This window comes from Alligator mississippiensis, chromosome 2 (genome assembly GCF_030867095.1).
Source record: "Alligator mississippiensis isolate rAllMis1 chromosome 2, rAllMis1, whole genome shotgun sequence".
NCBI lineage: Eukaryota > Metazoa > Chordata > Crocodylia > Alligatoridae > Alligator > Alligator mississippiensis.
This window is the reverse complement of record NC_081825.1, coordinates 101559888-101585796: the sequence shown is the minus strand read 5'-3', so window position 1 is coordinate 101585796 and position 25909 is coordinate 101559888. Positions and strand designations below refer to the sequence as shown.

Below are 25909 nucleotides of genomic sequence, written 5' to 3'. Positions count from 1 at the left end.
ATTATTTAGTTGATTTTGGACCCCTTCTCCAGTCTGTCCAGGTCATTCTGGGGTCGAGCCCTACCCTCCAGTGTATGGAATTCCACCCAACTTGATGCCATTTGCAAATTTGCTAAATGTGCCCTCAAGCTAATCCTCCAAACCATTAACAGCAATATTAATCAGTACTGGGCCCAGGACAGGCCCCTGGGGAACCCCAGTTGAAACCTCCTCCCAACTGGACCTTGAGCCATTGCTGACTACTAGTTGAGCACGATGACTCAACCAGTTGTGTATTCATCTTACAGTACCTCTATCTAGCCCGTATTTCCTTAGCTTATTAATGATGAATCCATGCCGGCTGTTCCTGATCACCTTGTTCTCTTCCATGTGCTTAGATTATTTGAGGACCTGCTATATGATCTTTCCTGGCATCAAGGTCCAACTGACTGGTCAGTAATTCCCCAGGTCCTCCTTCTTCCCTTTCTTAAAGATGAGCACTACACTTGCCCTGTTCCTGTCATGTGTGGCCTCGCATGACAACCATGAGTTTCCATGGGTAAGATGCAAGCTGTGGCCTATGGTCAGGCAGTGCCCCGATGCACTGAAAATCTTCTGCATCTCTCTTATGTCACTGTGCCATCAGGTTCATTAAACAAGACCCATCTATTCATCAGCACAGTGTGTGTCTCATCAGATAGGGCCTTTGTTAAGGTGTTCCCCGGCTGAAGCCTGCAAAATTGTTTCCATCTTTCTTCCCCTCAGAATTCCAGTTATCGTCCTATGTTGACAGCTGCTCGTCACTGGTCCTGCCCCTTATTAGTACATGGATGAAGGCGACTGCACTACTTCCCAGTAATTCTCTCATCATCTGAAAGGCTTTGAGAATACCACCTAAGGCTTTGCATCTTTCTACCCCTGATCCTGCCCTCTCACAATAGGTTTCTCTTCATGTAGACAAAGCCAGATCTGTTTAAAAGTATTTAGGTGTCTAACAGTGCTGAGATGTGAGTAGTGGGGTTCTCTAAAAGTGTGCCTAATTCACACTGTCAGGTATCCACATTGTAGCTGTATTGGTCTAGAGGAGAAAGCAATCAGGACTCCTGATAGAGGTGATATCTTTTATTAGACCAACTAGATATTTGCAAAAAAATGTCTTTATTTGCAAGCTTTCAGGCACAAACAGCCTTCTTCAGGCATTGGAGAAAAGATTGTAAAAGTTCTCCTGGGTACAAATGAAAGTTCGTATTTTATAGGAGAGTTGAAGCTGTGGTAATATCTCCTGTTTGGAACAGATCATTTTAGGTGCAGATTAGACTCAGAGAAAAGTTGGAATAGTCGGTTTACCTTGAAGTTGTTTGGTGGTAAGCAGGATGTAGTCATATTTCCTTCTGGTTATGGTGTTTCACAGAGGAGTAAATAGATGGGGTGCTCTCCTGGGCAGGCATTTCTTATGTGCGAGATGTCTCTGAGCTCTGTGGCGAGGCTCTGTGATGATGCAAATTACCTTGAACAAAGGCAGGAGCAGGATCTCCTGTTTCAGGTGGTCAAACTTGCTTCCTCCCTGTAAAATGATGAAGATTTCATTAAAAAATTAACAAAAATTCAATATCTTCAATAAAGCTTGCAATTCAATAAAGCTTACAATTAAAGTATTTTTTTTCTAAAAGTCTGGTCGGTCTAATAAAAGATATCACCTCTACCATGAGTCCTGATTGCTTTTTCCTCTAGATCAATATGACTAGAATCTGGATACCTGACACATGGAAGATACTGAATTTTATCTGATTTTTAAAATGAAATATTCATAATGGAAGAAGCGACATTTAAAGCACAGCTTTCACGTGTAATACTGCTTAGAACTTGGCACCAAAGGGGGAAAGGACAAGAAATCCCGTGTTCTGCAGATTTTACCGTTAATAGATTTTAAGGCTGGAAGGCTTGATTGCGATTAGCTGCTCTGGCTCCCTGCCTAGCACAAGCCAGAAAAGGTCACTCAGTATGCAGAAATTAACTGTACTTAGCCCAATAAGTTGTGAACCAAGAAGACCCAGGAGTTGTGACTGCAGGGCCCGGTGCTCTGTCTACAAGGCTAGCCTCCCTTCTGCAGTATGGGCAAAATGCTCAATGGAAAGGCTGTCTGTCTTCTAATGTGGAATTGCATAGCATCTCTCCCCAGAGTCTGTCTCTGAGTCTGGCACAGGGTCAGGGAACCTGTCTAGAGGTACCAGCTTCAGAGAATATATTCAAGCCAGGAAAGCTGTGGCTAGGGTGGAGCTGGATCCAGGATCTCCCAGCCTGCAATGACAAGACTACTGCACTACATTTCCTCAGGTCAGTTTTATCCTGATGCACAAGACGAAGCATTTTTAGATCTCACTTTTTTATTTGTAAGACAATTTGTAAAACAGATCCATTTCCTGCCCACCCAAGCCTGTGACTGCTCATGCCTGCTCTACCCATGTTTCAAAACCCCTCAGAAAGAACACAGATGCCAATGCTTATTCTCTGGGGACACTGGCAGGGGCAGGGGCTGGGGTGAATGGGGCCCCAGGGTAGGTTGTGGGATGCTGGGAGACCGCGAGGCTCATCCAGGGGTGCAGAGGGGCTCCCACCACTGTGCAAACCTTGGGAGAGGCCCGGGGGGGCACATTCCCCCTAGATTTGTGTGCAGGGCAGAGGTGGGTTGCTGCTGCAGGCTGGGCTCTCTGCCCCACTGCTGTTGTCTAGGGTTTGGTAGTTGAGGGTGGCTGGATGGTCAACAAGCATGGTGTGGGGGGTAGGGGTTAGGGGGCTAAAAATAACCTGGTGTCAGGGGGTGGGGGCTAGGAAAAGAGCAGCCCCAGGGCTGGGGCCAGTGGCTGGGTTTTCCAAACCCCAGGGCTGTGCTGGCAACTGTACAGAAGTCCAGTTAGATCAGGTGGCCATATTTAACCCAATCTATCCTCCCCCTAACCTCCCCAAACATCTGTACCTACCCTGTCTGCCTGGCAGAGCCCCACCTCCTTGCTGACATGTGGTAACACCTATGTGCAGCTCACTGCCCACCAAAAGGCAAGATGCCCAAACCAAGCAGACACACACTCCTGAAGCTAGAAGGCTTCACCCTCCTCTCTCTCTGCTGTGTTCAGGAGGAGAGAAGCAACAACAGCCAGAAGAATGCAGAACACAATTTATTATCAAACTCAAATATAGGAGCTCCCTTTTAAATGGAACGGGGCTTTAGGCACCCAAAACAAAGTAAAGAAGTGATATGGGGCAGGGTACGCCCATGGTTTCTCTCTTCCTGCAGCGTTCTCCCCCAAAGACTTTTAAAAATGGTCTCTGAGACCCGAGTGGCCATAGTTTGCACCTCCTGCGATGTGTCCTGTTCCAGAGCTTGCAGAGCTGGAAAGAGAGAGGGAGACATTAGTGAATAGACACTTCCACCTCCGGGGAACACTGGTCACACATGCTGGCAGCGCCAGAGCAAGGCCATCCCTGGGGAACGGGGCTCTGGCATGATGTGCAGGTGGGCAGTGCATAATGGATGCAGTGTTGCTCCCATCATCTCATCACCAGCATCTCGAACAGCCCCAGACTTGTGGTCTCTCTGGGTCCCAAGTTACAGAAACTCTCCCACACAGACGTGGCTGTGGCTGTTCCACTGGGAGCTTCCTGCATTCCCAGCTGAGGGGAGATGCTGATTCTGCTGGGCACTGAGCAGCTTTGCTGCCCATGGAGGAAGGCTGAGATTCTCAACAGCTTCCACTGACAGGATTCTCCTGCCTTTCCCACCAGAAACCTTCCCAAGAGCTGCCATTGCCAAGGGGATGTGACTGGGCACTCAGAACTGGTGTGGAACAGGCCTGGTTCATGTTGGTTTGTACCCGATGAAGGGACCTGACAGACAGGCTGCCCAGGGGAGGATTGGCAGTGGCATCTAGTGGCACTGGCCACAACTCTCCCAAACCTAAGGGACCACAGGAAGTCAAGGGAAGCCAGAGCCTGGGCAGCTGTGGCTGGGGAGGGGCCTGAGCAGGACAGTCAGAAGATGCACAGATTCAGCTCCTCCGTGCTGCACCCTGCTGCTCCAGGGGAATGGGAGCTGCCTGCTCGGGGCAAGGCTCTCTTAGGCTATCCTCAGGGCAGAGCGGATGCACTGGGCTCCAAAGCACAGGGAGGGGGTCGGTCCCTGCAGCTTCCCAGCTCCTTCTGGGCTCCAGGAGGGAAGTGCAGGGGCTGGATTTCTTACTTACAGCTCAGCAGGTGCACAACCTTTATGCGTCCGGCACTCCTGGGGACAGCATACTCCATAAGGATGCCTAAACACACAACAGGGAGAACAGATCAGCTTCCTGTGGTCAGGACACAAGGAAAACTCAGCCCAGAGGAAGGGTTTTGGTTCCCCTGTGCTGTGTTTGCCACCACAGGTGGGTTGTGGCCAACACGTTCACTGTTGGGTCTCATTATCTGAGTAAAGGGCTGGGAGCCAGGAAGAAAAGGGCAGTCTACACACGAGCTCCTCCCAACATCTCTGGTAATCCACAGAAACCTGCCTCATTCCCTGGGCCGGACTGGGAGTGTAAAGGGCACCAGGAGCCTCTCTGCAACCCGAGCACAGGGGCAGGCCAAGCAAGGACCCAGCCTTCCCTGACAAGCTGGGTTGGACATGCAGGCAGACGCAGCCTCTTTCCCAGGAGGAAGAGAAGCCCAAGGAGTTTCAAGATGGGCTCAATAAGGTCGTGCGGGGATCTGTCTGACAGGACTGCTCCCAGGCACCAGGTCCCTGCACTCGGTGACCCAGGAGGCCCGCGCCCCTTCCCATCTGCCTTCCCCATGAAGTGGTGCTAAACAGTCATGAGCTGTGCTGGGTGACCAGGTCCCAGACACGTCTCCATCGCTCAGAACTACTGAATCACAGCACAGGGCTTGTCTGCCACAACCCCCAGCTTTACTGTCCGGTTGAATCCCTCTCAACACCAGCCTTGCAACACTGGGAGCATCATCCTTTCCAACTCCTTTCGGGGGAACCTGAGGCGGGCTGACTAACAGCCTGATCCTGCTCAGCAACAGCTTTACCATTCCTCTTGGGGGCGGAGGGGAGAATGAAAAGGGACCAGGCATCCTCTCTCACCTGTAAATTTGACGGCTGCCATCCGAATTTCTGGCCATGGGCTCATATAGTGTCTCTGAGCTGCCTGGCAGAGATCCTCCAAAAGAGCAGGTTTTTCTTTGGCCTGGAGGGAACCAAGGACACGTGAGCTCCCTCTGGTGAGAAGTGCTCTCACACCACATGCTGGTACTGATCAGGAGGAAATGGGAGCACCAAGGGACTAGAAGGAGCAATCATGCCCTGTCCCGTGCCTCCTGGTCCTAGACCCGACCCTTGCAGTTATTTCCACTGTGTCCCAGTTCCCTCCCTCCATCCTATGAGCCCTGACCTCAGTCATCTCGTGCCACTCACAAACTCACTCACCAAATGCCTGCACATGTCCCGCAGCAGCTGTTCCTGCTTCCCCTGCTCTGACCCCTGGATATGAAAGGCCAGGGCGGCCTGGACCCTCCTTAAGCCCAGGTAAGGGCAGCACAAGCCCAGCGTTGTTCTGCACTCCTGAAAAACACGGTCACACCAGGTCTGTACTCCCTGCTGACTGCTGAGCTGAGGCCAAGGGTTGCCTCTTGACCCAGAACTGCGCCCAGGCCAGGAACAGGATGGCCTGGCCAGGAGGTGACTGGCACTAGGCATAAAGGAGTGGCTGTGAGCAAAGGGAGGACTTCTCCTGCCTTTCATATGGCAACTGCAGGCAGCAACCGTCTTCCCCTCAGTAAAGCCAGGCAGGGAGATTTCCTGCATGCACAGGGGGTCAGGTGTGCAACCTGCCCCGGACCTGGGAGGCAGCCCCGAGCTCAAGGAGGTGCCTGCATGAAGCCACCTCAGCGGGAAGGGGATGGTCACCACTGGACGCAGGAAGGGCAGAGTGCCCATGGGGCTGGGCTGAGGAGACCTGGCGGGGCTGAGGAAATCACTGTCACCGGTTCTTACCTTGGCCACCTGCGGGTTGGGGTCCTCCAGATGAAGCAGGAGTGTTCCCAGGCTCTGCCTCACCTGCCTTTTATAAAAGGCTTGCCTTCTTTTCACGCAGCCTGCCAGGGCACCGAAGAGGGAGAAAGCCACGGCGCGAAGACCGTCATTGTCCTGTGGCCGAGAAACCCCCGTGTGGTCACAACCAAGCCTCTCTCTCATGTGCCTGGCACAGCTCCTGACAGGAGCCTTTGGCTTCCAGCCTGCCAGGTGGTGTGCCAGGACGTGGGCTCTGGCAGGTCCTGCTCCAGGTGGGCTGCCTGGGCGCCAGGGCACTCAGCAGAGTTCGGGGAGCAGCAGCAAGCCTCATTCCCTGAATGTGTGGGCACCAGGGGCTCCGATCCTGAATCCCAGCAAAACCACATCCCCCAGCCCCTGTGATCGCTTGTCTCTGCCCAGCTCTGCTTCCGACTCAGGAGAATCAACATGGCAGAAAAGAGCCCCAGAGCCCTACAGAGCCCCATGACCCCAGCCACAGCCTCGCCTGGTCTCCTGAGCGTCCCTTCCTGTCTACAAGGGCCCATCTGTCATCCCATTCTCTTCACTTGCTTTTCCTCCTGAAAACTCATCTCTTCCACAGAACTTAACATCTTCCAGTTTGGGCTGGAACAAGGGGCAGCAAGTGCTTTTCCCACCTCTGAAACGGCCCCGAATGAAGAGCACTGGAATGGGGGTGGGGAGCGCTGCTCACTCACATGGTTAAAAAAGGGCCTGATGTGCATGACTACATCCTGGACCAGGGGCCCTGCATCTGTCCCTAGATGTTTAAAGACACGGGTGAGCGCCCGCATGCCCTCCTCCGTGATCTCAGCCCTGGTAGGCACGAATGATGCCTGGAACAGGGTCTCCATGACGGCCTTCTGGTGTTTTTTCAGCTGTAAAAACAGAAGACACGACACACCAATCAGTGCTTACGCCCCTCACCTCTGGGCTTTCCCATTCACAGAGCACTTGGGACCTCATCTGACCATGACACCATGGCTCCATTCCCGTATGCCTGTGAGACACAAGGCACCCACTTCTGCACCAAAATTACACTTGTCACACCCAACTGTCTCCAGAGACACCAGAGGGAGTGAGACAGCAAATCTGGATACACTTCCAGTCCTTGTGCACCCTTTCGGCCCTGCCTCATTGTTTGGTCTCTACAGCCGAGCTGCATTCTAGAGTGCAGGGGGATTTCAACCTCACCTGCTCAGGGGCACCGTACATGATGTTGCCTAGTCCTCTGGCTGCCATTTGTTGGACAAGGTTATTTGGGTCCCTGGCTCGCTGATGTAGTATATAAACGGCTGCCTTAAGGAGCTTCTGGTCTTCAATGACCGGGTCACACACAAGCTAAAAGAAATTAATGTGTCCATGAGATCCAGCACAGTCATTCCCAACAGCCCAGCCCTGCAGCAGAAAAGTAACCCATGCCAGAGCACAATCCCACAGATCACCGTGAGGAAGAACCTCAGCACACGGCGCTCTCTTTTTGGACATGGGGAGGCTTGTCTGCTTAGAGCCAGGCAAACCCTGAAATCAGGGGCTTAGTCTAAGCGGGAGAGATGATGCCGATGTGAGTAGATTGGGACATTGCTTGCTTTAGAGCAGTGTCTACCTGGGATGCTGGGTAGAAGATGCAGGAGTTAGGACCAAACTCAGAGCTGCTGGCTAGGATGAGGGTTCAGTAGGAGCAGGTCAGTAAGGCAATCCTTGTCTGCCTCTCCTTCTCATACGGCAGAAGTGGCGATGCAGGGGCCAGGACAGAAGAGAAACCTCTCATCTGCCTCCAGTGATCCTCCCTCCTAGGAAGGGGACCAGGGGACTCCCCAGGGAAAGAGCACAGCAAACAGCTGCCTGTCCATCAAACTGCTCATTCTCTATGGGGCCTTACCTGGCTGATGAAGGCTGTACCAGTTACACGCAGATTTTCTGTTGTGGAACTGGTCCACTGTAGGACCTCCCCTATAAATTGGGGTGTTATTATTTCCAACAGCAGCAGAGCTCTGCAAGAGAAAACCACTAGTTCTGGGACCGGCTGAGCACTGCCAATACTCATTTGCTCTGAGGCGGCAGCTCTCATCGCTTGGAGCACAAGCTCCAGGTCTCCAGCCCCACACAACCCTGCATGTTCAGCACAGAAAGTTCCCCTCCACCACTCATCCCACTGCCTAGAGCACAGATGCAATCCAGCCTGCCTCTCTTACCTGGCCAGCTGGCACACCCCCTCGTGGTGTGTCTGAGGGCTCTCCAGTAATGGCCAGGTTCCTGCTTCACAGAGCTCTGCAGCCACTTTATCCCCAAGGCCCTTTGCGATAGCGCAAGCCAGGGTCTCCATAGAAAGCCTGGGGAGACAGAAGATTTACAGATTTCCAGACCGCAACAAGATGCTGCGGCCAGAGCAGAACCAAAATGCCCTGTCACTTGGGGGCCCGTTACTCAGACACCTGCTGTGCAAGGCAGGCAGCTCAAATCAGACCAATGCTGCCATTCTTTCTCATGCCTTGCAATCCCGACAGAGACAAGGAGGGCAGGACCTTGCACAAATCAGTGCTGGAAGACAAACAGGATGCGTGGAGGCTCTCCCAAGCTAAATGCGTTGCAGAAGGAACTGGGCAGCCATTTTTCTCTCCTTACAAGGACAAAGGCCACATGTAGAGCATGGGAACGTGCAGAAGTCATATGCCCAGCTCCCAAGCACCGGGAGCCCAGCATGTGCTGGTCAGTAATGGAGATTGTGAAGTCCCTGGGCTAAAACTGCCTGTCCTGTCCCAGAGGAGCTCAGACTGGAGGAATAAATAGGACCTCCCAGCCTTAACATTTCACACTCTGCGCTTCTCAGACAACCCCAGCTTCTTTCAGCTGCCAGGACCAAGGCAGCTCAGCACAGCCCTTGGCAAGGACAAGAACACCCTGCTGGCAGCTAGCCTGAAGTGAGGCCAAACCTCTGAAACCAGGCACAGCCTACTCCTTACCTGCAAGGGTTGCCCACTGTGCGTGCCTGCCCCTTCTGCAGCTGCCTCCGCCGGATGCTTGCTGTGGGCATCGGCATGTCCTGCCCCACGGTACGGCCAACTTGCGCTAGAAGAACGCAGAGGAGCTCAGGGAGTAGCTCCCTCAGGACTGGGCTGGAGCGGATTGTAGTCAGCATCTCAAGGGATGCACATGTTGCCTGAAGGGACAGAGAAGACCAAAGTCAGCCTGGGGAAGACACCTGGAAATCCATCACTTCCTCACATCCAGGAGAGCTCTGAACAGCTCCCTTCCCAGTCACATCCCCACACTCCCAGTCACATCCCTGCACTTCTGCCTGGGAAGTACAGGGGCATCAGCAGCCTGAACGCAGAGCTGCAAAGCAAAAGGAGCCTCCCAGTTAGACGAGTTTCTAGTTCCAAAGGCTCGTGGAGTCAGTCAGCCACGAAGCATGAAGCTGCCATGTTTCTGCTGCTGACAGAAGAGCGGGGGTGACCCAGGGGACAGCACAGCAGGGGAGAAAAGCTTGCTGCACAACCTGGCATCCTACCTCAAGCTCTTGAGAACCAGGACTCTAGCCCTCAAGGGGGAACCAACAGAGCTGGGCCTGGGCTGTCACTTACTGCGAGAGGTCCCAGGGCTGCAGTGCCCTCAGATGAGCTCCCTTCCGTGCCGGCTGGATGCTGGATCTTCTCCATAAGCAACTGGAGTATATGGCAGGTGGAGAAATCATCCCTCCCCAAGGCCCTCCAGAGCTCAGAGGTGTCACTGCAATTTAACACAAATTACATATGAGCTGCAGATGCTCCTGTGATGTCATGAAGCAATAGGACACTGAAGCAAAGGCCAAGGGATCTCCTGGTCTAGGACGGGGTTGGGGCACAGTGATGTCATTTGCCAATGCCGTTAGGCACAAGCCTGGCATTTCCTACCCAAATGCACTAGGACATTGACTCTTACCAAGTCAGCCCAAAGGATCTGCAGCTGACTTGAAACTCCGTGGGCTTTGCCAGGCTATGGGATGTGCGTGGCCACCAGGCACAAGAGGTAGGGAGTGGCAAGTACCTGTCCATTGGCAGAGGCTTGGCAAGGAGGCTGGTGATCACTGCCTCTAGGTGGAACACAGCAAGAATGCCAACGCCTTCCAAAAGGAAGCTTCGCATGGACCTCTCCTGCATTGTTGGCATCCGAATAAAGATGGTGCCCAGGATGTCCGGCACCTGGAGGGAAAATAACAAGAACAAGGGTCCCTTTCTCATTCAGCCAGCACAATCCAAACCAATCCCTCCCGCAGTTTGGCAATTTGCTGCCATCTTAGAAATTCCTTGCTTTAAGGGACCAGCGTCCAGACACTGCTGCCTCCGGCTGATCCTAAAAAGTGAGTACATCTCTATGTCCCTACTTGGGGTAAAAGTGGACACCACAACATGTGGGCACACACCAACCACACACCCTCAGCCTTTCCTCCACCCATGTGCACACACTTACAGTCTAATTGCATATGCTGCCCGGGAACTATTTCTGCCTGACATTAACCTGTGTGCTCACAAACACCCCAACAAATATCAATATCTGGGGGTGGTTTAAAGAAGCTAATTTGGGCCTTTTGCCTGTGTGGATGCTCAGCTCAGGACCAACAAGCACCACCAATGTCAGAACCCCTGTGAGAATCCCTGGAACCGCGAGCAAGATGATTGTAACTGTAATTTTTCCAGATGAGACCAGCTCTGCTGGAACTGCACACTGGAGTTCACACTCCTCATTTCTAACTGCACCTCCCTGTTCTGCACATGGCTGGGCCTGCAGGACAGTAGGTCCAACTGCCCATAGCCAGTCCCATCCAGAACAGGGAGAGGGCGGAGGCTGCAGTATCTCTAGCTTACATTCTTTCCTGCGCCCAGTTCCCAACCCTGCGGAGAGGAGCAGGATGGAAGGAGCATTTCACATAGCCTCTACCAAGGCTGGGAAATGCCTGAGGACACAGACCCATCTCTAGCTCCTGCCCCTGCGTGGTGTGGCACTGAGAGGTGCATCCGTTCCTCATCCCTAAGCATGGTGTTCCAGCCCAGCCACAGCTGGGTGCGTCTGACTCCTTGTTGCCCTCTCCTGCTGTATTTGCCCCACAGTCTATGTTTCCAAACCTTCCAGGGCTGAAAGCTCTTATCAATAATGTAGGTCACTGAATCCCCATCTTGCCTTCCTGTGCTCTCTCTCTTGGATGCAGCTGATCTGCTCTTCCCCATCCCTGGCTAGTAAGGGAAATGAAACTTCCTTCATGTCCAGGGATCAACAGTAAGATTGCTGTTCACTCCACATGTAAGCAGTGTTTGAAAAGCATAAAGCAAATGTACAAAGCCTCCTCAGCTTCAATTTTACCTCATCCAGAAGGGCATCTCCATTCTCCCTAAGGATTGAATGGAACCAGCGGCCTGCTGCTGTGGCGCACGTGGGGCTGGCAGAAAGCATGCCATCCATTATTGTCCCCACAAAATCAAGGGCCTGGATGGAGGGCAAGTATTTGCCAATGACCTGGAGACAAACAGAAAGAAGGGAAACTGCACTCAACCCCAGAGTTCAAGACTGATATTAAAGAGCGGTGCTGTGCATAAGCTTGTGCCCTACAGCGACTTGGTGCATGTGCAAGAGGTGAATCCTGGGTTTGAACGTTCCACCGGTCTTCAATGGAGAGAGCATCATTAGACAACACAACATGAACACAGCCAAGCTGCACCCCAGGATAACTTAAAACGGGCACACAAGGAGGCCAAGTCCTGGCTGAGGCTCTCACTTGGATGCTGTACTGACAAAAGTTTGTACTTCTGTGCAGGGACAGAACTATCTACCAAGCTTTCTAATTTTGTTCTGACTTATTCTTTCTACCATGGACATGGGCAAACAGCAGCAGACAGTGGGTGAACAATAAGTGTCCCAAATGCCTCCCCCATGCACTCCAAAGAAAGAGATAAACCATGTGTGAGCAAAAGAATGGACAATGAAGGACGCCCAGCTCCCAGAGTCTCCACACCAGCTTCTTGAGCCACTGACCTTCGCCATTTGGCAGGATGATGTAAGCACAGCCTCAGGGCTGGAAGCTTTGAGCTCCTCCCGGAGACCTCTCAGCTCCTCCTCTGCTGCCTCCATTGTCCTGGACTGGTCTGGAATGAAAATAAGGAGGGAAAAGTGCTGTAATGATGTCTGAAACAGAACCTTGGCTCCATGGAGGAACCATGTGCAGTGTCATGGGCAGGGTGGTCCAAGGGTGATGTTCGAGGTCTGAGTGACTTCAGTGGGGTCAGAGGTGCAGCGGCATCAGAGCTGCTACAATCCTCTCCCCATTCTTGCTAGGGGGGCTTCTTTTCACACTTCCCAAAGGAGGGTCAGGCCCTTCACAACTCTTCTCTCCTTGGAGGAGATCTTCCAAGGGCCAGTCATGGCCCTTTTGAGGTGTCATTAGACTAGCAGTGAATGGACAGAGCAGAGGAGTAGGCATTACCAGAGGGAGAAAAGGGGCAGAGTCATTTGCACCTACTCAGAGTGCCCTTACCTTGTAGCTGCAGAAGGCAGACAATGCATTCGGCGGCCCACAGGCGGGATGTGGACAGAGAGGCACAGGTATACGGCGCCAGCAGCCCCAGCAGGAACCCAAACTGCTCCAAAGGCTCTTGTAGCTGAGAAAAAAGGAAAAAGAAATGAATGACATGTGCCTGGGTCTGGCTAGAGTGATATTCAAGTTTATGATCCTGAGAAGGTGAAAACAGGAATGCATCCCTGTGGGATCCTGTCTGTTAGGGGAGCTTTCTACATCTCAGGGTGAGGCTGCCATGAGGACATCAAGGCAAGAGAGTTAGACCATACTTACTCTGCAATAGACTGTGTCCCGATAGGCAACAAGCAGCTGGGAGCTGGCTTGCAAGGCCCTATCTTTCTCCCACTCCTTGTCGGAGAAGATCCACGGCTCAAGCAGCTGTTGGGAGAGCAAACTACTGTCAGAGGAACCTTTAAAACGGCTCAGAGGAACCATTTCAACAGCAGACATCACCATCGCCACTGAAATCCCTCCAAGCAATCTGATTCTTTTATCATCTGGATACATCCCAGGCAGACCTTAATTCCCCTGAAGCCAGAGGAGCTGTTGAGTGACCCTGGCACAAGAAGATGCAGCTACTAGGGATATCAACAGCATGCAAGGGAATTACCATGCATTGCCCCAAGAACACCTTGGGAGACTCCCCTCTCATTTGCCCTGCCGAGGGAAACCTTCCTCCCTGTTTTTTGACCCATTCCCCGTTCGCCAGAGAAGAGAGCTCTGCCTGCTCCTGCTGGCTACTCACATGGAACATTTCCATGAACCAATTCTCAGTGGGGTCTTCTTCAAGGAGGCCCCTCATGAGCTCGCCCAAGGCCTGCATGGACAACTCGTGCAGTGCCTGCAAGCAGGAGATAGAAGAGGGAAGCTCAGGGCCAGCAGGAGTGCGTGTCACAAAACCCAGAACCATTCTAGGGAGGCCAGGGGTGACTGCCAGGACCCAGAGCAGGCTGGGGAGCAGGTCCCAGCAGGTGATGCCAGAACTGTCTAGGTGTACCTGTATTTGGACAGAGTCCTGAGAGGTCTCACCCTCTTCCCTCAGCTGTTGAACAGCTGGAAGAGGCAGCAGGCATTTTAAGCAGTCATCCAGGATGTTTCTGCTTTCATCTGGCTTTAGTGAGGGTTTCACCTTGCTGGCAGAAGAAAGAGAGGAAGAAAAGCCCTGTCACACTGACTGCCAGCCCCGAGGGAAAGTGGGTCTAGTGCTAAGATATGGTCTGAACCTAGAACCCAAAATCCAAACCCCGCTGGACTTGGCAGCTGAGAAGCTCCTGGCACTCCCCACAACCACTGCTAGCTGTCCCACAACCACCACCACCAAGTCTTTCAAGTCCAAATCTCCAAGTGGACCAAACACATTCAAACCCTCTGACCCCAGCTGCAGTGAGAGCAGCCTGTGACCTGAGCCCTGCAGGTGTCTCTCAGCTCCAGATCTGATGGGAAGAACAACAGAGAGTTAAGGAAGGAGCTCATCTTTGACCAGGGCATCCCAGTGCCAAGGGCCAGGGCAGGAATCACCTACCTCAGGTGCTTAATGGCAAGCATAGCCCTGAGGCGAACAGGAGAGGCCAAGGAATCCATTGGTTCCTCTTTCATGAAGTCCTAAAAGGCAGAAACGGAGACATGACACAAGGGAAATGGATGTGGGAAGCAGAGAGCTTCCCCCCACAAACCCAACAGGCTGCCCTCCCAGGTGAGCCATAAACAGAGCTAGGGCTGTGCTGGCCACAGCTCCAGGATCTTGCTCAGGCTGATGGCATTAGTGCAGAGGGCACAGAGCTGTACTCCCGTCACTCAGCAGACACAGCCAGGCCCTCCAAAAGCAGCCCACAATGCAGCATTGCCTACAAAGCTTCGAGAGGCACCCTCTTTCTGGGCCCCAAGCAGACCCCTGATGAGGCTCCAAGAATCCCATCATAGCCAAGGGATGAAACAGCCGCTCGAAGAGAAACCAGTCCCATTAGGTTCCCACTAGGTCCTTTGCAGTTTGGTCCCCAGGGCTCCTCCCACTCACCAGCATGTACCCCAGGAGCTCCTCTTTGGAAGTGAACTGGAAGCTCTGGGAGTCGTCTGCGTCCTGGATGGCACGGCTGATCTCAGTGACTGACTGTATCAAGGTCAGCTTTAAGTCTGGGTCCTGAATTTCATGGGGGAACACCAGGGAGATGGGGATGAGGAACGGACAAGAACCAAGGTCCACAACGTAAAGATCAGGGATGAAATGCAGCCTCATTTGCATCCCTGAGAGATGTCTACAGGCCCCAGAAAGCCCCAGGCCCACACCCATATCAGATGAGAAGCATGGTGGCAGCAAGGACTCCAGCCTGGGGAAGGTCATTGTGCCTCCTGCGGGTAGGGTCTGGGAAGAGCACAGGCAGAGGTGGGGTCATTGAACATTTACCTTATTGACAATGTTGATGCCAAGCACCTGGGAAGTGAAATGCAAAACAACCGTCAGTGCCTGGAACGGCTCCAGACTACAGCCCACTGCCAGGTCCGAAAAAGGGCCGGGCTGGGGAGTGTTGAGCGGTGCAAGGGCATGAATGCACGCCCGGCTCCAGCGCAGGACAGGTTGTCAGAAGCGTCTATCCCAGCACTCTCCATACGTGGGTCCCTCCCACTGCGCATCATCCCAGAAGGATTAACATGGATGCTCATCACAGGCGTGAGTTCAGGGGGAGGATCAGACAGTCAGAGCCTCGCTAGGCACCCAAGTGCAAAGGAGACATCAGTCCCGTGGCAGGCCTGTTCCCGACATGGTGCAGTCCCAGGCACTTACCTGGCAGCTGGTCATGTAATACTGCAGGACCTTCCTGGTGATGTCATGCTCCACGCGGGGGAGCAGCTCTGTTCGGGGGGCATGGACAGCAATTCGGCTGTAGGCCTGTATCAAGGCCCTGTGGGTCCTGGCTCTTTTCCCTTGGTGATAATCCTGCACAGAGTGACACAACACTCACACCAGAGCTTCCCATGCCTTCTGCCCCACAAGTAGAAATCACTGCTGACCAAGGAGTTGCCCAGCAGCGATACCGGCTCTCCCTGCCAGTCACAGGAGACCCACAGCTCTCAGCACTGTCATCAGTGCTTTGTTTCAGATGCCTCATCTTCTCTGTCCTGCAGCCTGGGTGACTCAGGCAGAGAGAGCTGCAGTGCCACTCTGAGCCGTGGAAGTCAGGGCAGGGGCAGGGGAGAGTTTGTGACTGACAGAAACTCGGGCAGCAGATGCATTGTGCCCAGGGCCTCCTCATGCATTTGGCAGTAAGGAGTCCCTGGGCACAATGCATCGGGAAGGCTGCTGCAGGTCTCTCCGTGTGAAGGAGGTGGCTCTGCCTGTTGTGCTTTGTGCAGAAGCTGAAGCTCTCGGCAGGTGTTTGGGGCACCGTGAACACCCTGCTGGATGCGGCCTGGACCCAAACACCTGTGAGTGCTGAGGTGCTCAGCTCAGCCGTGGTGGTGGCTCTGCTGGGCTGGGTGAGCCCTAGAGGAGAACCTTAGGGCCCATTTTGCAGCAAACATGTAGGTGGCTCTAGACTCTCCAGCACCTGCCCAGGGAGGTGGGTGGGCATGTGGATTATGCACTCGGAGCTGGTACTTTGAGGCTGGGCAACAGGGCTCATGTCTCCTCTCCCACGGCTAACTGAAAGATGTGAGAAATACACAATCTCTTTCTCTGGGTGAACAACAGATGCAGTTGCCTCAGTGCCTGAAAGGGGCTGGTTGAATGTTGACCCATTAACCTGGGACATGAAAAACGTGAGTAGTAGAAACCGTGTTCCCCTCTGTATCACTGGAGACCTGATGTGGAGCATGTCCCCTGGGAGAGGGCATTACCAGGGAGAGGAGCCACTGCCAAGCTGTTCTTCTCAAGGGTTTCTAGGGGAAGGAAGTGTGAAAAAGCCCCCAGCTCCATTACCTGCAGGCGGCCAACTATCCCAGACACCTGCACTTTACTCATAGCCGCACCGAAGTCCTCCAGTGTGCCCAGGGTGAGGTCCAGGTGGCCCTTGGCTGAGAATGCCAGGATGGTCACAACGTGCTGCAACCCAAGAAACGCATTGGCGAGTGAGCAGGACCATCTGGCTGACAGACCCGAGAGTCCTCCCCATCTCCCCTGATACTAGAACTGCCCATCCGACCTGCAACAAGCCAAGGGGCTGTCCGAGGGAAAGGACAAGGGAAGGCCATGAAGCAAACAAGCCCCAGACACAGAGCAACAGAGAAGTGAGGACACAGGAGGCCCTGGCCATGTCTGGAGAGAACAGGGTCCTCACCTCTCTCTCAGAAGTGTTCATGTAATCTGTACTCTTCAGAGATTTCTGGAGCTGGGATTTCACATGGGCAACATCCTGGCAAGAGGCCAAGGTGGTACCAAGTGCCTTATATAGGAAACTCTGAAAGAAGGAAACCAACATCACCAGAGCTGGGAACACAGCAGCCTGCTGGTCAGGACAAGAACCGCCCAGAAACACACCCGTCCCTAGGAAGGACCAAGAGAGTCCAGCCCCAGCACCCACGCACCAAATAACTGGCCCCACTCCCTGCAGGGAAATGGCAGCTAAAGGCAGAGAAAGAGCCCCGCTAAGCACTCCCTATAGGTCAGTGAAGAGAGCAGACAACCAAAGACAATGCCTTTGATCAAGAAAATAGAATGGAAAAGCACAAACTGTGGAGAGAAACTCTCTGCAGCCTCCTGCCACAGCACCATGAAACAGCTGCAGAAACCCAGCCATTGCCAAGAGTACGCACCTTCTCCAGGGAGGAGCAGGCATAACTGGCTGTCTGGTGCTGCAGCTCCAGGCTCAGCTGACTGCTCCAGGCATCGTCATCAATGGTCTTCAGTGACATGTGCAGGAACTGAGGGCACAAGTGAAGGGAAAGAAAGGGTTGGGTGCATGGGCTGAGTCTCTGTCGTCCTCCTCTGCTGTGCCCTTTCTAGCACCCAAGTCTCACAGGCAGAGGACTCCTTTGGACAACTCTACAGGTGGACACCCTAGGATCTTCCTGCTTCTCGCTCCCCCTTCCTCATCTCTGCCCAAGGATCCTTCACAACCTTGACACCAGTGGACAGAAATTTGGAAGAGATTGTGCCAAGAAACCTGTCCACTGGGGAGAGATTGTGTAGAGCGGGGAGGATGGATCAAGTCAAAAAGGCGCCATGGGCTCTACAATGGGCACCTCCAACTGCCAGGGACTTCAGTGCTTTGTTGTGTTGGACTTGCATTGTGATCGGACCTGGGAATTGCAGAAGCCCCAACCAAGGCCTCATCTCCTTTCTTGAGCTCAAAGACTGTACAGAAAGGGTGAAGGATCCCAAATGGACAACTCTGGATGCCAATCCAAACTCAAGGACACTGGCAAACCTTCCAAGTTGGACTCTTGCTGGGTTATTGACTTTCATCACCTCATTTCTCTGAGGCATGAGGGAACCCTCCCTTCCCAGACAGCCCTACCCAGTTTGGCTGGCTGCAACAACAGTTCTGAGAGCCATCCTGTACCTTTAGCAGCAGGTGCTCCCACCACACATTGTCCTGGGAGGTCTCAGGATGTCCTGAAGGTGGGAGGCAAACAAGAAGGGTGTCACTGCCATAGGCACTGAAGAAGAGTCCTAGTTGCCTCCCTGGGCATCAAGTCTTTAGAAACTGCTGCATCCGCACCCAGTCACCTCCTGGGATCCCAAGGTCACAGGCTCTGTGCTCTAGTACATACCATACTGGCATGTCTGGAAGTTGTGCATGACCAGTCCCTGCAGAAATGGCCATAAGGGGCATGGAGGGTGCTCAGCACCTCAGGGATGTGCTCAGCACAGCACAGTACAGGACTGGGCTTCATAGAAGGGCAAAGTGCACAGAGGTTTCCTCTGGCAACAGAAACCTCCCAAGTGTGCAGGGAACTGCAGGAGAGTGGTTGCTCTGGTGGAGTCCTTCATGGGCAAACCCTACCCTGGGTCCCATCAACCTCCATGTTGTCAAGCCCCTGGATTTGTCCCCTGTGGCAAAGAGTAGAAGCTCTCAAGCATGCGATGCTGCAGAAGGGGAATGGTGCCACGGGGGGCTCCAGGAGGCTGCAACCTCCCCTCTCCCTTTCCATTCTGCAGAGATCACTGTGCTTCTTCCTTGCTTGTTACCTTCAATGGTCGAGAGCAGGATGGGAATCTTGATCCTCCACTGCTCTCCAACAGCAGGGTGGATCGTGCGGTGCAAAGCCCACAGTCCCCGCAGGGCAGAATGTGCGCGGCTGCCATCACCCAGGGCCGAGGCAACCACCTGACAGCGAGAGAGAAACGGGGGCTCAGCTCTGGAGCAGGACTCCATGGCTTTCTTTAGGAGGAAAACTGGCCTCCACCATACATGGCCAGAGCATTCAGCAATCAGACATAGGCTGAGGTTCTGTGCTAGGCTGAACCTGCATGCCCCTCCGCAGGTTGCGAGGCAGGGGCAGAGCCTGGCTCTGCTCTGCCAAGGGAAGGAAACTGCAAGCACAGGGCAGCGCGGAGTGTGGGAAAAGACAGAGTGTGCTCCTCCAGCTAAGGCTACAGGCACGTGTCCCCACACCACTGACCCTCCCCACACCTCTGGCAAGTACCTCTCCAGGGCTACTCACCAGCAGTCGCGCCAGCAGCCCCTGGGCCTTAGGAAATTTTCCTGGAAAGAGAAAGAGAGCATGGCCATGTGGGGCTACTTTGGAACTGGGCGGGTGATGCTGCTACAAGCCTGTCCATTCCCAATGCGCCCACCCGTGGACACTCGGGGAGCTGGGCACAACTGGCACTTTCCTGGCACCTTCCGTGTCTGAATCTCAAGGAGCTTTACCAAGGAGCCTTCACTCCCAGCCCCTCTGTGAGGCAGGCACTGCTCAGTCATCACTGGATAAGCGGAGAAGCTAAGGCAAAAAGGCCCTGGGATTCCCCTATGGCACAGCATAAATCTGGGGCAGCTGTGGGTTGGAGGAGCCCACATTGCCTGGCTCCCCCTCCCAGGTTGTAATGACCCAACTGTCCCTCCCGCCTTTGGGCCTCCTCGTAGTGCATGGATGAGACTGAAGACTTTCTACGAGGCAGGTGGAGCAGGTTCATCCCACAGGGATCTGGATTTCAAACCTCCTTTGCTGGGGTCCATCCAAGCTGCTTCTTCTCCCTCCCACTGCGGTTGCTCAGCCAGGTCCCCGAGGCATCGGCACAGGGGGGTCAGAGTGCAGCTGTACTGAGCTGGCACTATGTACTCCAGCAGCCGGGGCCATAAGACCTGGAGAGAAGAGCCAGACAGCTTGGACTCAGCTACTTGTACCCGTGCACCCAGCTCTCTTCATCCAGTGCTCAAGGACAGTCTCCTCTTCTTCACCAATGACCCCACTTGAGGGTCCTTCCCCCACCCATGACCTCATGTCTGTCTCTCAGGAATAGCTGATCTCTGAAACTCTGTTCTAACACTGGCCAAACAAGTCTCAATTTCAGAGAAAACTGAGCAGAGCAAGGAGAGAGAATGAGGAGGCCAGCTCAGCACAGGGATCCCTTCCAGCTGGGGTGTTGTATGTCATTCCTAAAATGGTGGCAGCTTGCTCCATAACTCACGGCCAGCACTGGCCATGGTCTAGCTCCATTTCCCTGCCAATGCAGAGAATTGCCCAGTGGAGAGGTACAGGGGATGAAAAGAAATGCATTGATAATGCAAGGGCAGCAGCTGGTCACCTACTTGGCTCATGCCATTGATTGAGACATCCAGATTTTCCAGGATCTCCACACAGGTGGCTCGGATGCTCTGTTCCTCCTCGGCATCTTGACTGGAACGGTTTTTGGACTTCTGCACAAGAGACCGAGAGAAAGCTCATGAGCAAGTCAAAAGGCACTGACTGGACACTCAGTCTCCATCTCCGCAGCCAGCTTGAACGCTGCAGTTACCGCTGATTTTATGTTCTGCTGAAAGCACAACTCACTGGAGCTGAGATAATAAAAGAAAAACCAAGCTGATGGGGCAGGTTTCCAGTTCAGAAAGACCTCCAACACTGCAACGACTTGCTGGACACAAAGTGTTTCTGGGGCCTGGGAGTGGGTTATGTCTTGACACCTGCCAAGTATTCACCTCCCTTGTCCTTCCAAGAGAACCCTTCAGATTCAGCCCAGCAGACACAAATGTGCAGGCATTACACACCCGCTCTCCTGAGTCTGCTCCAGGGCCCGGCCAGCTCAATTGGCTCGTCACTGTGATTCTATCAATGGGCCAAGCTATGTCCTGGGCACCAAGACATATCCTCGGGAGTCTATTTCTACCAGAGAGCATTGCTGTTCTCAAGGAAGTTTCCCTGACAGACTGTGCGGTCAGGGATTTCACTCTTCAGTGCCTGACAGGGCAAATCTCAGCCTCATCAGAATATGTACATAGTTCAGATCAGTCTGGTCTCACCGACACCCTGGGGAAAATCCAGAGGAGCTGCACTGACATCCCGAGAGCTCCCTTGGATCTGTTGTACCAGTGAAAATGGTCTGACCCTGGTTCTAATGACTCAGCCTGGCAGCCCTGGGGCACCCCACTCTCCTGCTCAAGCCAATGGCAGGCTTCAGCCTGTTACAACAGCAGCACCAAGTCTCCAGCCTTGATTGCTCTTACCATTTGGCTGCCAGACAAGCTGGACTGCTTGAAAATATAGGCCACTAAGTCCCAGGCCCAGTCATCCAGGCCCTGCACACTGAGCAGTGTCCTGATGAAATGAAGGACGGCCTTCTTCACCTGGAGGGGAGGAGAGGACAGATTGGAATCAGGATGGCCCTTATGCCCTAATGGTGGCGGGGACCGGCCATGGCACAAACCCTCCCTCAAACCTTGGAAAGGAGACAGGGAAGGAGAAGGGTCCCCAGGCCTCCAATTTTATTTCTAGGGTTTATAAAGAGGCAAGAGAACAGCGTGTCTTCACTACTCAGTAGTCCCATATTGGTATTGGAGGGAAAGCAGATCCCCTCCCCACTGGCAATCTGATAACACTTCCCCAGATCCTGACTATCCCCAGCTCTGGAAGCAGAGGGGCAGACTCTCTGCACTGCCTTCCCTGAAGATGCTGATAGGGAAAAAAAGTTTTCTCTACAAGAGAACCGAGAATCTTGGGTGGGAATTTTGTGTCAGGTCCATGTGCCATCCCCAGCACAGCCACTACTCACAAAGCACCTCACCTCAGTGCTCTGATCACCAAGCGTGCACCTCATGGCCTTGACTATTGCATATTTTTTCTGGCTCATCTCCGGCACTGGAAGAAGGAGAAGGAGGGCACAATGTTGCTGTGTTCTGGGAGCAATCCACAGCAGGAGGCACCTGGATTGCAAAAGACCTGCTTGTGGCGACCTGCACAACCTCCTGTCTTTACTTTGGAACCTGGGAAAGTCTCTTGGGCCATAAAAGGGCTTGTTAAACCTCTTGACTTGAGAGTGCTGCCAGGAAAGGTGTCCAAGCAGGATTTGGCCCCAGCATTCCTGTGTCATCCAGCAGGACGCAGGGTGCTACTGGCCCTCTGGGACTGAGCAGCAGAGGACGGAGGTCTGGCTCTAGCTCTACGCAGCCAGGGCTCTTGAGCACAGCTAGAGCAGGACAGGTAATTCAGCCTGGACAGTCCTAACTCAGTTCCTGAAGGGTCAGCCAAGACAGCAGTCAGCACGTTTGTTGTGGTCATACTTACAGTCAGCAGCAATGATGTCACTAAAGATGGAGAGGGATGCCACGCGGCTTCCCTCCTTGTCAGTCTTGAGCCGGGAGCCCACAAGGGAAATACAGTGGTCTGGGGAGAGACAGGCTGCAGGAGAAAAGAGCAAACCTCAGTGGCCTCAGCACTTCTCATTCTCGTTCCCCCGTCCAGGGTTTGGCACAGTGCAGGGAGGTTCGAAGGAAACCCCCGTGTCACTCGGAGGCCCCTCTCCTTACCGAGCAGGCGGAGACAGTAGAACACCTTGACCTGGTTCTCTGATCCCGGCAGCTGTGCGATATCACACACCTGTGGGAAGAAGGGAAGGGATTCTCCACAGTCCCAGCTGGGTGCAGATGAAAGTGTGGAATGGATCCTGAACTCCCACTGTCTAGAGTCCTTTTGAGTCCCAGGAGACATCACTGCTATCACAGCAAGAGCCAAGAACTCAAAGGTCCAGACCATAAGCAAGAGGGGACCCTGATTTCCAAGTCCCTTTAGCAACACGGCTGTTCTTGGCTGGACTCGCACCACAGGGTTGATTGTTCTGGTCCTGACTTGCTAGGACAAAGGGATTTGAATGGACCCTCCCATCTGTTGAAGTGGACTAAGGGGAGACAAGGAGGCCACCACCTGTTTTCTTCTTCTTGGGCAAGCAGAGAGGCTGCCAGCAGAGTGGGGCTTGGCACCTCCATCAGCTGGGTCTGTCTGGGTAATGAATAGGGGGTAATGGGACTTGGACCTGCTGGGCCTTGGGATGAGCGGTACAGAATTGACCTCCCCTTACCTGGGTGTGCAGGGCAAAGCAGATGCTCTTGAGTTTCCCATCGGGGAGAGGGACCTCAAAATCATAGGCCACCTCCAAGATCTGGCTCAGACTCTGCAACAGATGGTGAAAGTCAAAGGGAGGGTTAGAGAGGAAAACCGTGGAGTGAGCAAGAGCAGAAAATTAGTGAGTGAGAAAAGATACCTCACTGCCCCATGCTTAGTGCTTTATTACTTTGAAGATGGAAGTTTCCACATCTGCAACTCTGACCACACCACACTGTGCTGTTTGAGCCCCTGCCCCAGTACCCTGAATACACCCCGCCTGGATTACCACTCTCCGGAGATTCAGATTCCTTCCAAAGGATGCCAGGAGGAGAGTGGGTCCCACAGCCCACAGGTGTCATAGGCCCCAAAACTGACAGCAGAGTCAGGACCAGCCAGCATCTGCCCACACAGCTCCAGGGACACAGGACAAGGGAGCACAGAGCTGAAGTGGGATTCTACCCTGGGGTAAACCTGTGCTGCCTCAGTGGGCTGCCCAGGTGCAAACAAAGACAGAGCGCAGCCCGTCTCATGCAGGAGAGACACGTTCCACAGGCATAACCATTGTATAACATGCTCCACTTCTATAACCCATAGCAGGGAGCCCCAAATCTCCATGTTTTAAACTGCCATGCCCTGACCATAATCCCTGCCAAGCCCAGAGGGAACAGAGCGAAACTCAGCTGGAAGGAGTGGTCTGGTAGTTCATTTCTTTTGTCTCCCCTTATCAGACTTCCTAGAAAATGGAAGTGGCATTCCCATCATAGCCACGATCTACAGATCCAGCTGCTGTGAGTTTAGCCCCCAAGGGTAGGCAAGGCCGATCTGTTAAGGAGTCTTGAACTGCACCAGGAAAGCCCCGAGAGCTACAGAGTTCCTAGGGCAAGTCGTACATGCACGCATGTGTGCCAGTGCACACACCCACGCATACAGACAAAAGCCAATGCTGGTTTCCCAGGAGGCATCTCACCATGGTGACATGAAGATTGTCGACCCCTCCCTCGTATTGCTGCAGGAGACAGGGAAGCCTCTCAAAAACAGTATTGCGATGCCTCTCATGGTGGAGAAGGAGGCCCATCGCAGGTCCCAGTGCCTTGACCGCAGCCTGCTGCAGCTGCAGAGAAGAAAGGCAGGACTGAGTCCCTCCAACAGACTTTCCAGGAGGTTGCTCTGGGTCAGGAAGAGGCACAGCTTTTCTCCTTCTCAGGTCAGCAGTGTCCTTGGTCCATCATTGGACCAGCCCGGTCTGCATGGTTCCCATCTACGGCAGCTGGGAGGGGCTGTGGGATATGGCCCTGAGGCTGGCTCCCCAGTGTGCTGCTGTGCCCAGATTCATGTGCAGAGAGAGCAACCTCCTCCTTGATGCCATCCCCCTGGGCAGAGGGAGTCATGCCCAGAAGGAGTTTCCCCTATCCCAGTGCTCAGTGGCATCCATTAGCACACACAACTGCACACTGCCTGCGAGCAGAGCAGATTTTCAGACATGTGATATGAGCCCCAGAGACTGGGTCTTCCCTGCCAGCACTACACAGACATGCAGAAATAGTGAAACATGACAGCTGTGGTATGCAGCTAGAAAGACAGCAGTCCTCACCTCCAGGTCCTCGCTTGTCAGCCAGCTGCTGCTCATGAAGTTCAAGAAAGGGAGCACGTGAAAACCGTAGTCGGCTGCCCGACAGCTGGGGAACGGGCTCTTGTCCCCGATGTGGAATTTCAGGTTGGCAGCTCGGGCAAAGCCTTCCACAACTGCAGAGGGGGAGAAAAGATGAGACGTTTGCACAGGAACATCGGAGTGAGGTGCTGCAGGACATGCAGGCCTGGTGGTCATGGCAGTGTCCCGGCAGCCTCTGTGCTGCTCAGGGCAAATGGAGAATTTGGGACAGGTGAAGCATGCACCATGGGCTACATCTAGGATTCAATCTGCACCATCTGCCCCAGGGCCTAGAGGCAGCTCCAGCCTCAGTGATGGCTCCTGGGAAATACTCTGCGACAGTCATGAAGGGCCCAATCCTGCTCACTGCTCAGAGCCTCCACCCAGCCCAGGGAGGGACGGTTCTCCACTCGTGGTTGGATCAGGCCCAGGAAGTGCAGTGGAGGCCCCGCTTACCAGTGTGGGACACTCCAGTAGGGCCCAGGCTCTGTGTTAGGCCCTGGGTGCCCAGTGGGGGCACCCGCAGGAGAGGCTGGCACTCACCTCCACACAGCGCCCGCTTCATCTGGTCGGTCTCCACCAGCCTCAGCACAAAACGCAATTTGCTGAGCGTCAGCACAAGGAAGGGCTCAGACCTCAGTGCTGCAGGAGGATACATTGTGCAGTTAGAGACATTCCTGTCCACCTTCATCCCTCACTCTCAGGGTAAACAGCACAAACAGGCTTTGAAGATGTCAGAGGAACCCCACGGTGACCGCCCCTATATATGGCAATCCTCTGTCTGCCGCCCTCCCATGTCCAGATGCAGGGCAGGAGGAGGGAGTGGAGGGTCCTGCCCACCTGATCTCCACTCCTTCCTGTCCTGAAGGCCCTTCCAGCTGTTACAGAAGTTAGTGCTGGCACCTCAGAGCCAGGAGCCAGATTCTTCGGGCCCCAAATCCAGCTCAGTTGTGATGGCCCCATTGGACAGAGTGGTATGTATCCCCTCCCTCCACAATCCCTGATGAGAGCCCAGAAGCAAGGGAGGCAATGCTGTACCATAGTCTGAGGCCACGTCGCCCAGTGCAATCAAGAAGTAAATTGGAGGGAGCTCCATGATGCCCACGTGACACTGCAGCTCATACATCACCCAATTGTAAAAGGTGCCGGCAAGTGCCACGAGGGTTTTTCCTGCTGCCAACTGCACTTCATCATTTTCTTG

At 53.7% G+C, this 25909-nt stretch overlaps 3 protein-coding genes across 3 annotated transcripts; all 3 read right to left on the bottom strand.

Moving 5' to 3' along the window:
- Nucleotides 1-1086: 1086 nt before the first annotated feature.
- LOC132243322 (maestro heat-like repeat-containing protein family member 2B) lies at nucleotides 1087-18820 on the bottom strand. The gene is made up of 27 exons (XM_059722024.1): nucleotides 18712-18820; nucleotides 18083-18135; nucleotides 17334-17441; nucleotides 16859-16978; nucleotides 16501-16623; nucleotides 15367-15519; nucleotides 14989-15015; nucleotides 14602-14724; nucleotides 14110-14189; nucleotides 13585-13720; nucleotides 13333-13428; nucleotides 12861-12965; nucleotides 12546-12669; nucleotides 12047-12156; nucleotides 11378-11530; nucleotides 10067-10221; nucleotides 9625-9769; nucleotides 9004-9200; nucleotides 8236-8373; nucleotides 7923-8034; nucleotides 7235-7381; nucleotides 6739-6918; nucleotides 6005-6157; nucleotides 5438-5572; nucleotides 5096-5198; nucleotides 4218-4283; nucleotides 1087-3366 (listed from the first exon to the last, which is right to left on the bottom strand). The coding sequence occupies exons 3-27, from the start codon at nucleotides 17430-17432 to the stop codon at nucleotides 3185-3187; spliced, it is 3162 nt and encodes a 1053-aa protein (XP_059578007.1). The 5' UTR covers nucleotides 17433-17441; nucleotides 18083-18135; nucleotides 18712-18820; the 3' UTR covers nucleotides 1087-3184.
- Nucleotides 18821-19442: 622 nt separating this feature from the next.
- LOC132248341 (maestro heat-like repeat-containing protein family member 2B) lies at nucleotides 19443-21303 on the bottom strand. The gene is made up of 3 exons (XM_059721361.1): nucleotides 21188-21303; nucleotides 20276-20383; nucleotides 19443-19828 (listed from the first exon to the last, which is right to left on the bottom strand). Exons 1-3 carry the CDS (start codon nucleotides 21188-21190, stop codon nucleotides 19634-19636), a joined length of 306 nt encoding a protein of 101 aa, XP_059577344.1. The 5' UTR covers nucleotides 21191-21303; the 3' UTR covers nucleotides 19443-19633.
- Nucleotides 21304-21685: 382 nt separating this feature from the next.
- On the bottom strand, nucleotides 21686-25399 carry LOC132248264 (uncharacterized). The gene is made up of 6 exons (XM_059721297.1): nucleotides 25252-25399; nucleotides 24652-24803; nucleotides 23035-23127; nucleotides 22487-22556; nucleotides 22245-22358; nucleotides 21686-21818 (listed from the first exon to the last, which is right to left on the bottom strand). The coding sequence occupies exons 1-6, from the start codon at nucleotides 25397-25399 to the stop codon at nucleotides 21694-21696; spliced, it is 702 nt and encodes a 233-aa protein (XP_059577280.1). The 3' UTR covers nucleotides 21686-21693.
- Between the last annotated feature and the right edge of the window lie 510 nt (nucleotides 25400-25909).

Bases quoted from the DNA above. Each gene is read 5' to 3' on its own strand.
- LOC132243322 (XM_059722024.1), bottom strand. From the start codon at position 17,432: ATGTCACTGAAGACCATTGATGACGATGCCTGGAGCAGTCAGCTGAGC. The intron at 8,035-8,235 runs GTAAGAGAGGCA...TTTCTCTTGCAG, and splicing joins GGGGTGTGCCAGCTGGCCAG to AGCTCTGCTGCTGTTGGAAA. The intron at 6,919-7,234 runs GTGAGGTTGAAA...CTGTTTTTACAG, and splicing joins TGTACGGTGCCCCTGAGCAG to CTGAAAAAACACCAGAAGGC.
- LOC132248341 (XM_059721361.1), bottom strand. The intron at 19,829-20,275 runs GTAGGTGACCAG...TCTTCTCTCCAG, and splicing joins CAATCAATGGCATGAGCCAA to GTCTTATGGCCCCGGCTGCT.
- LOC132248264 (XM_059721297.1), bottom strand. From the start codon at position 25,399: ATGAAGGTGGACAGGAATGTCTCTAACTGCACAATGTATCCTCCTGCA. The intron at 22,359-22,486 runs GTAAGGAGAGGG...TTTCTCCTGCAG, and splicing joins CTACTGTCTCCGCCTGCTCG to CCTGTCTCTCCCCAGACCAC. The intron at 21,819-22,244 runs GTAAGTATGACC...TCCTTCTTCCAG, and splicing joins TGACATCATTGCTGCTGACT to TGCCGGAGATGAGCCAGAAA.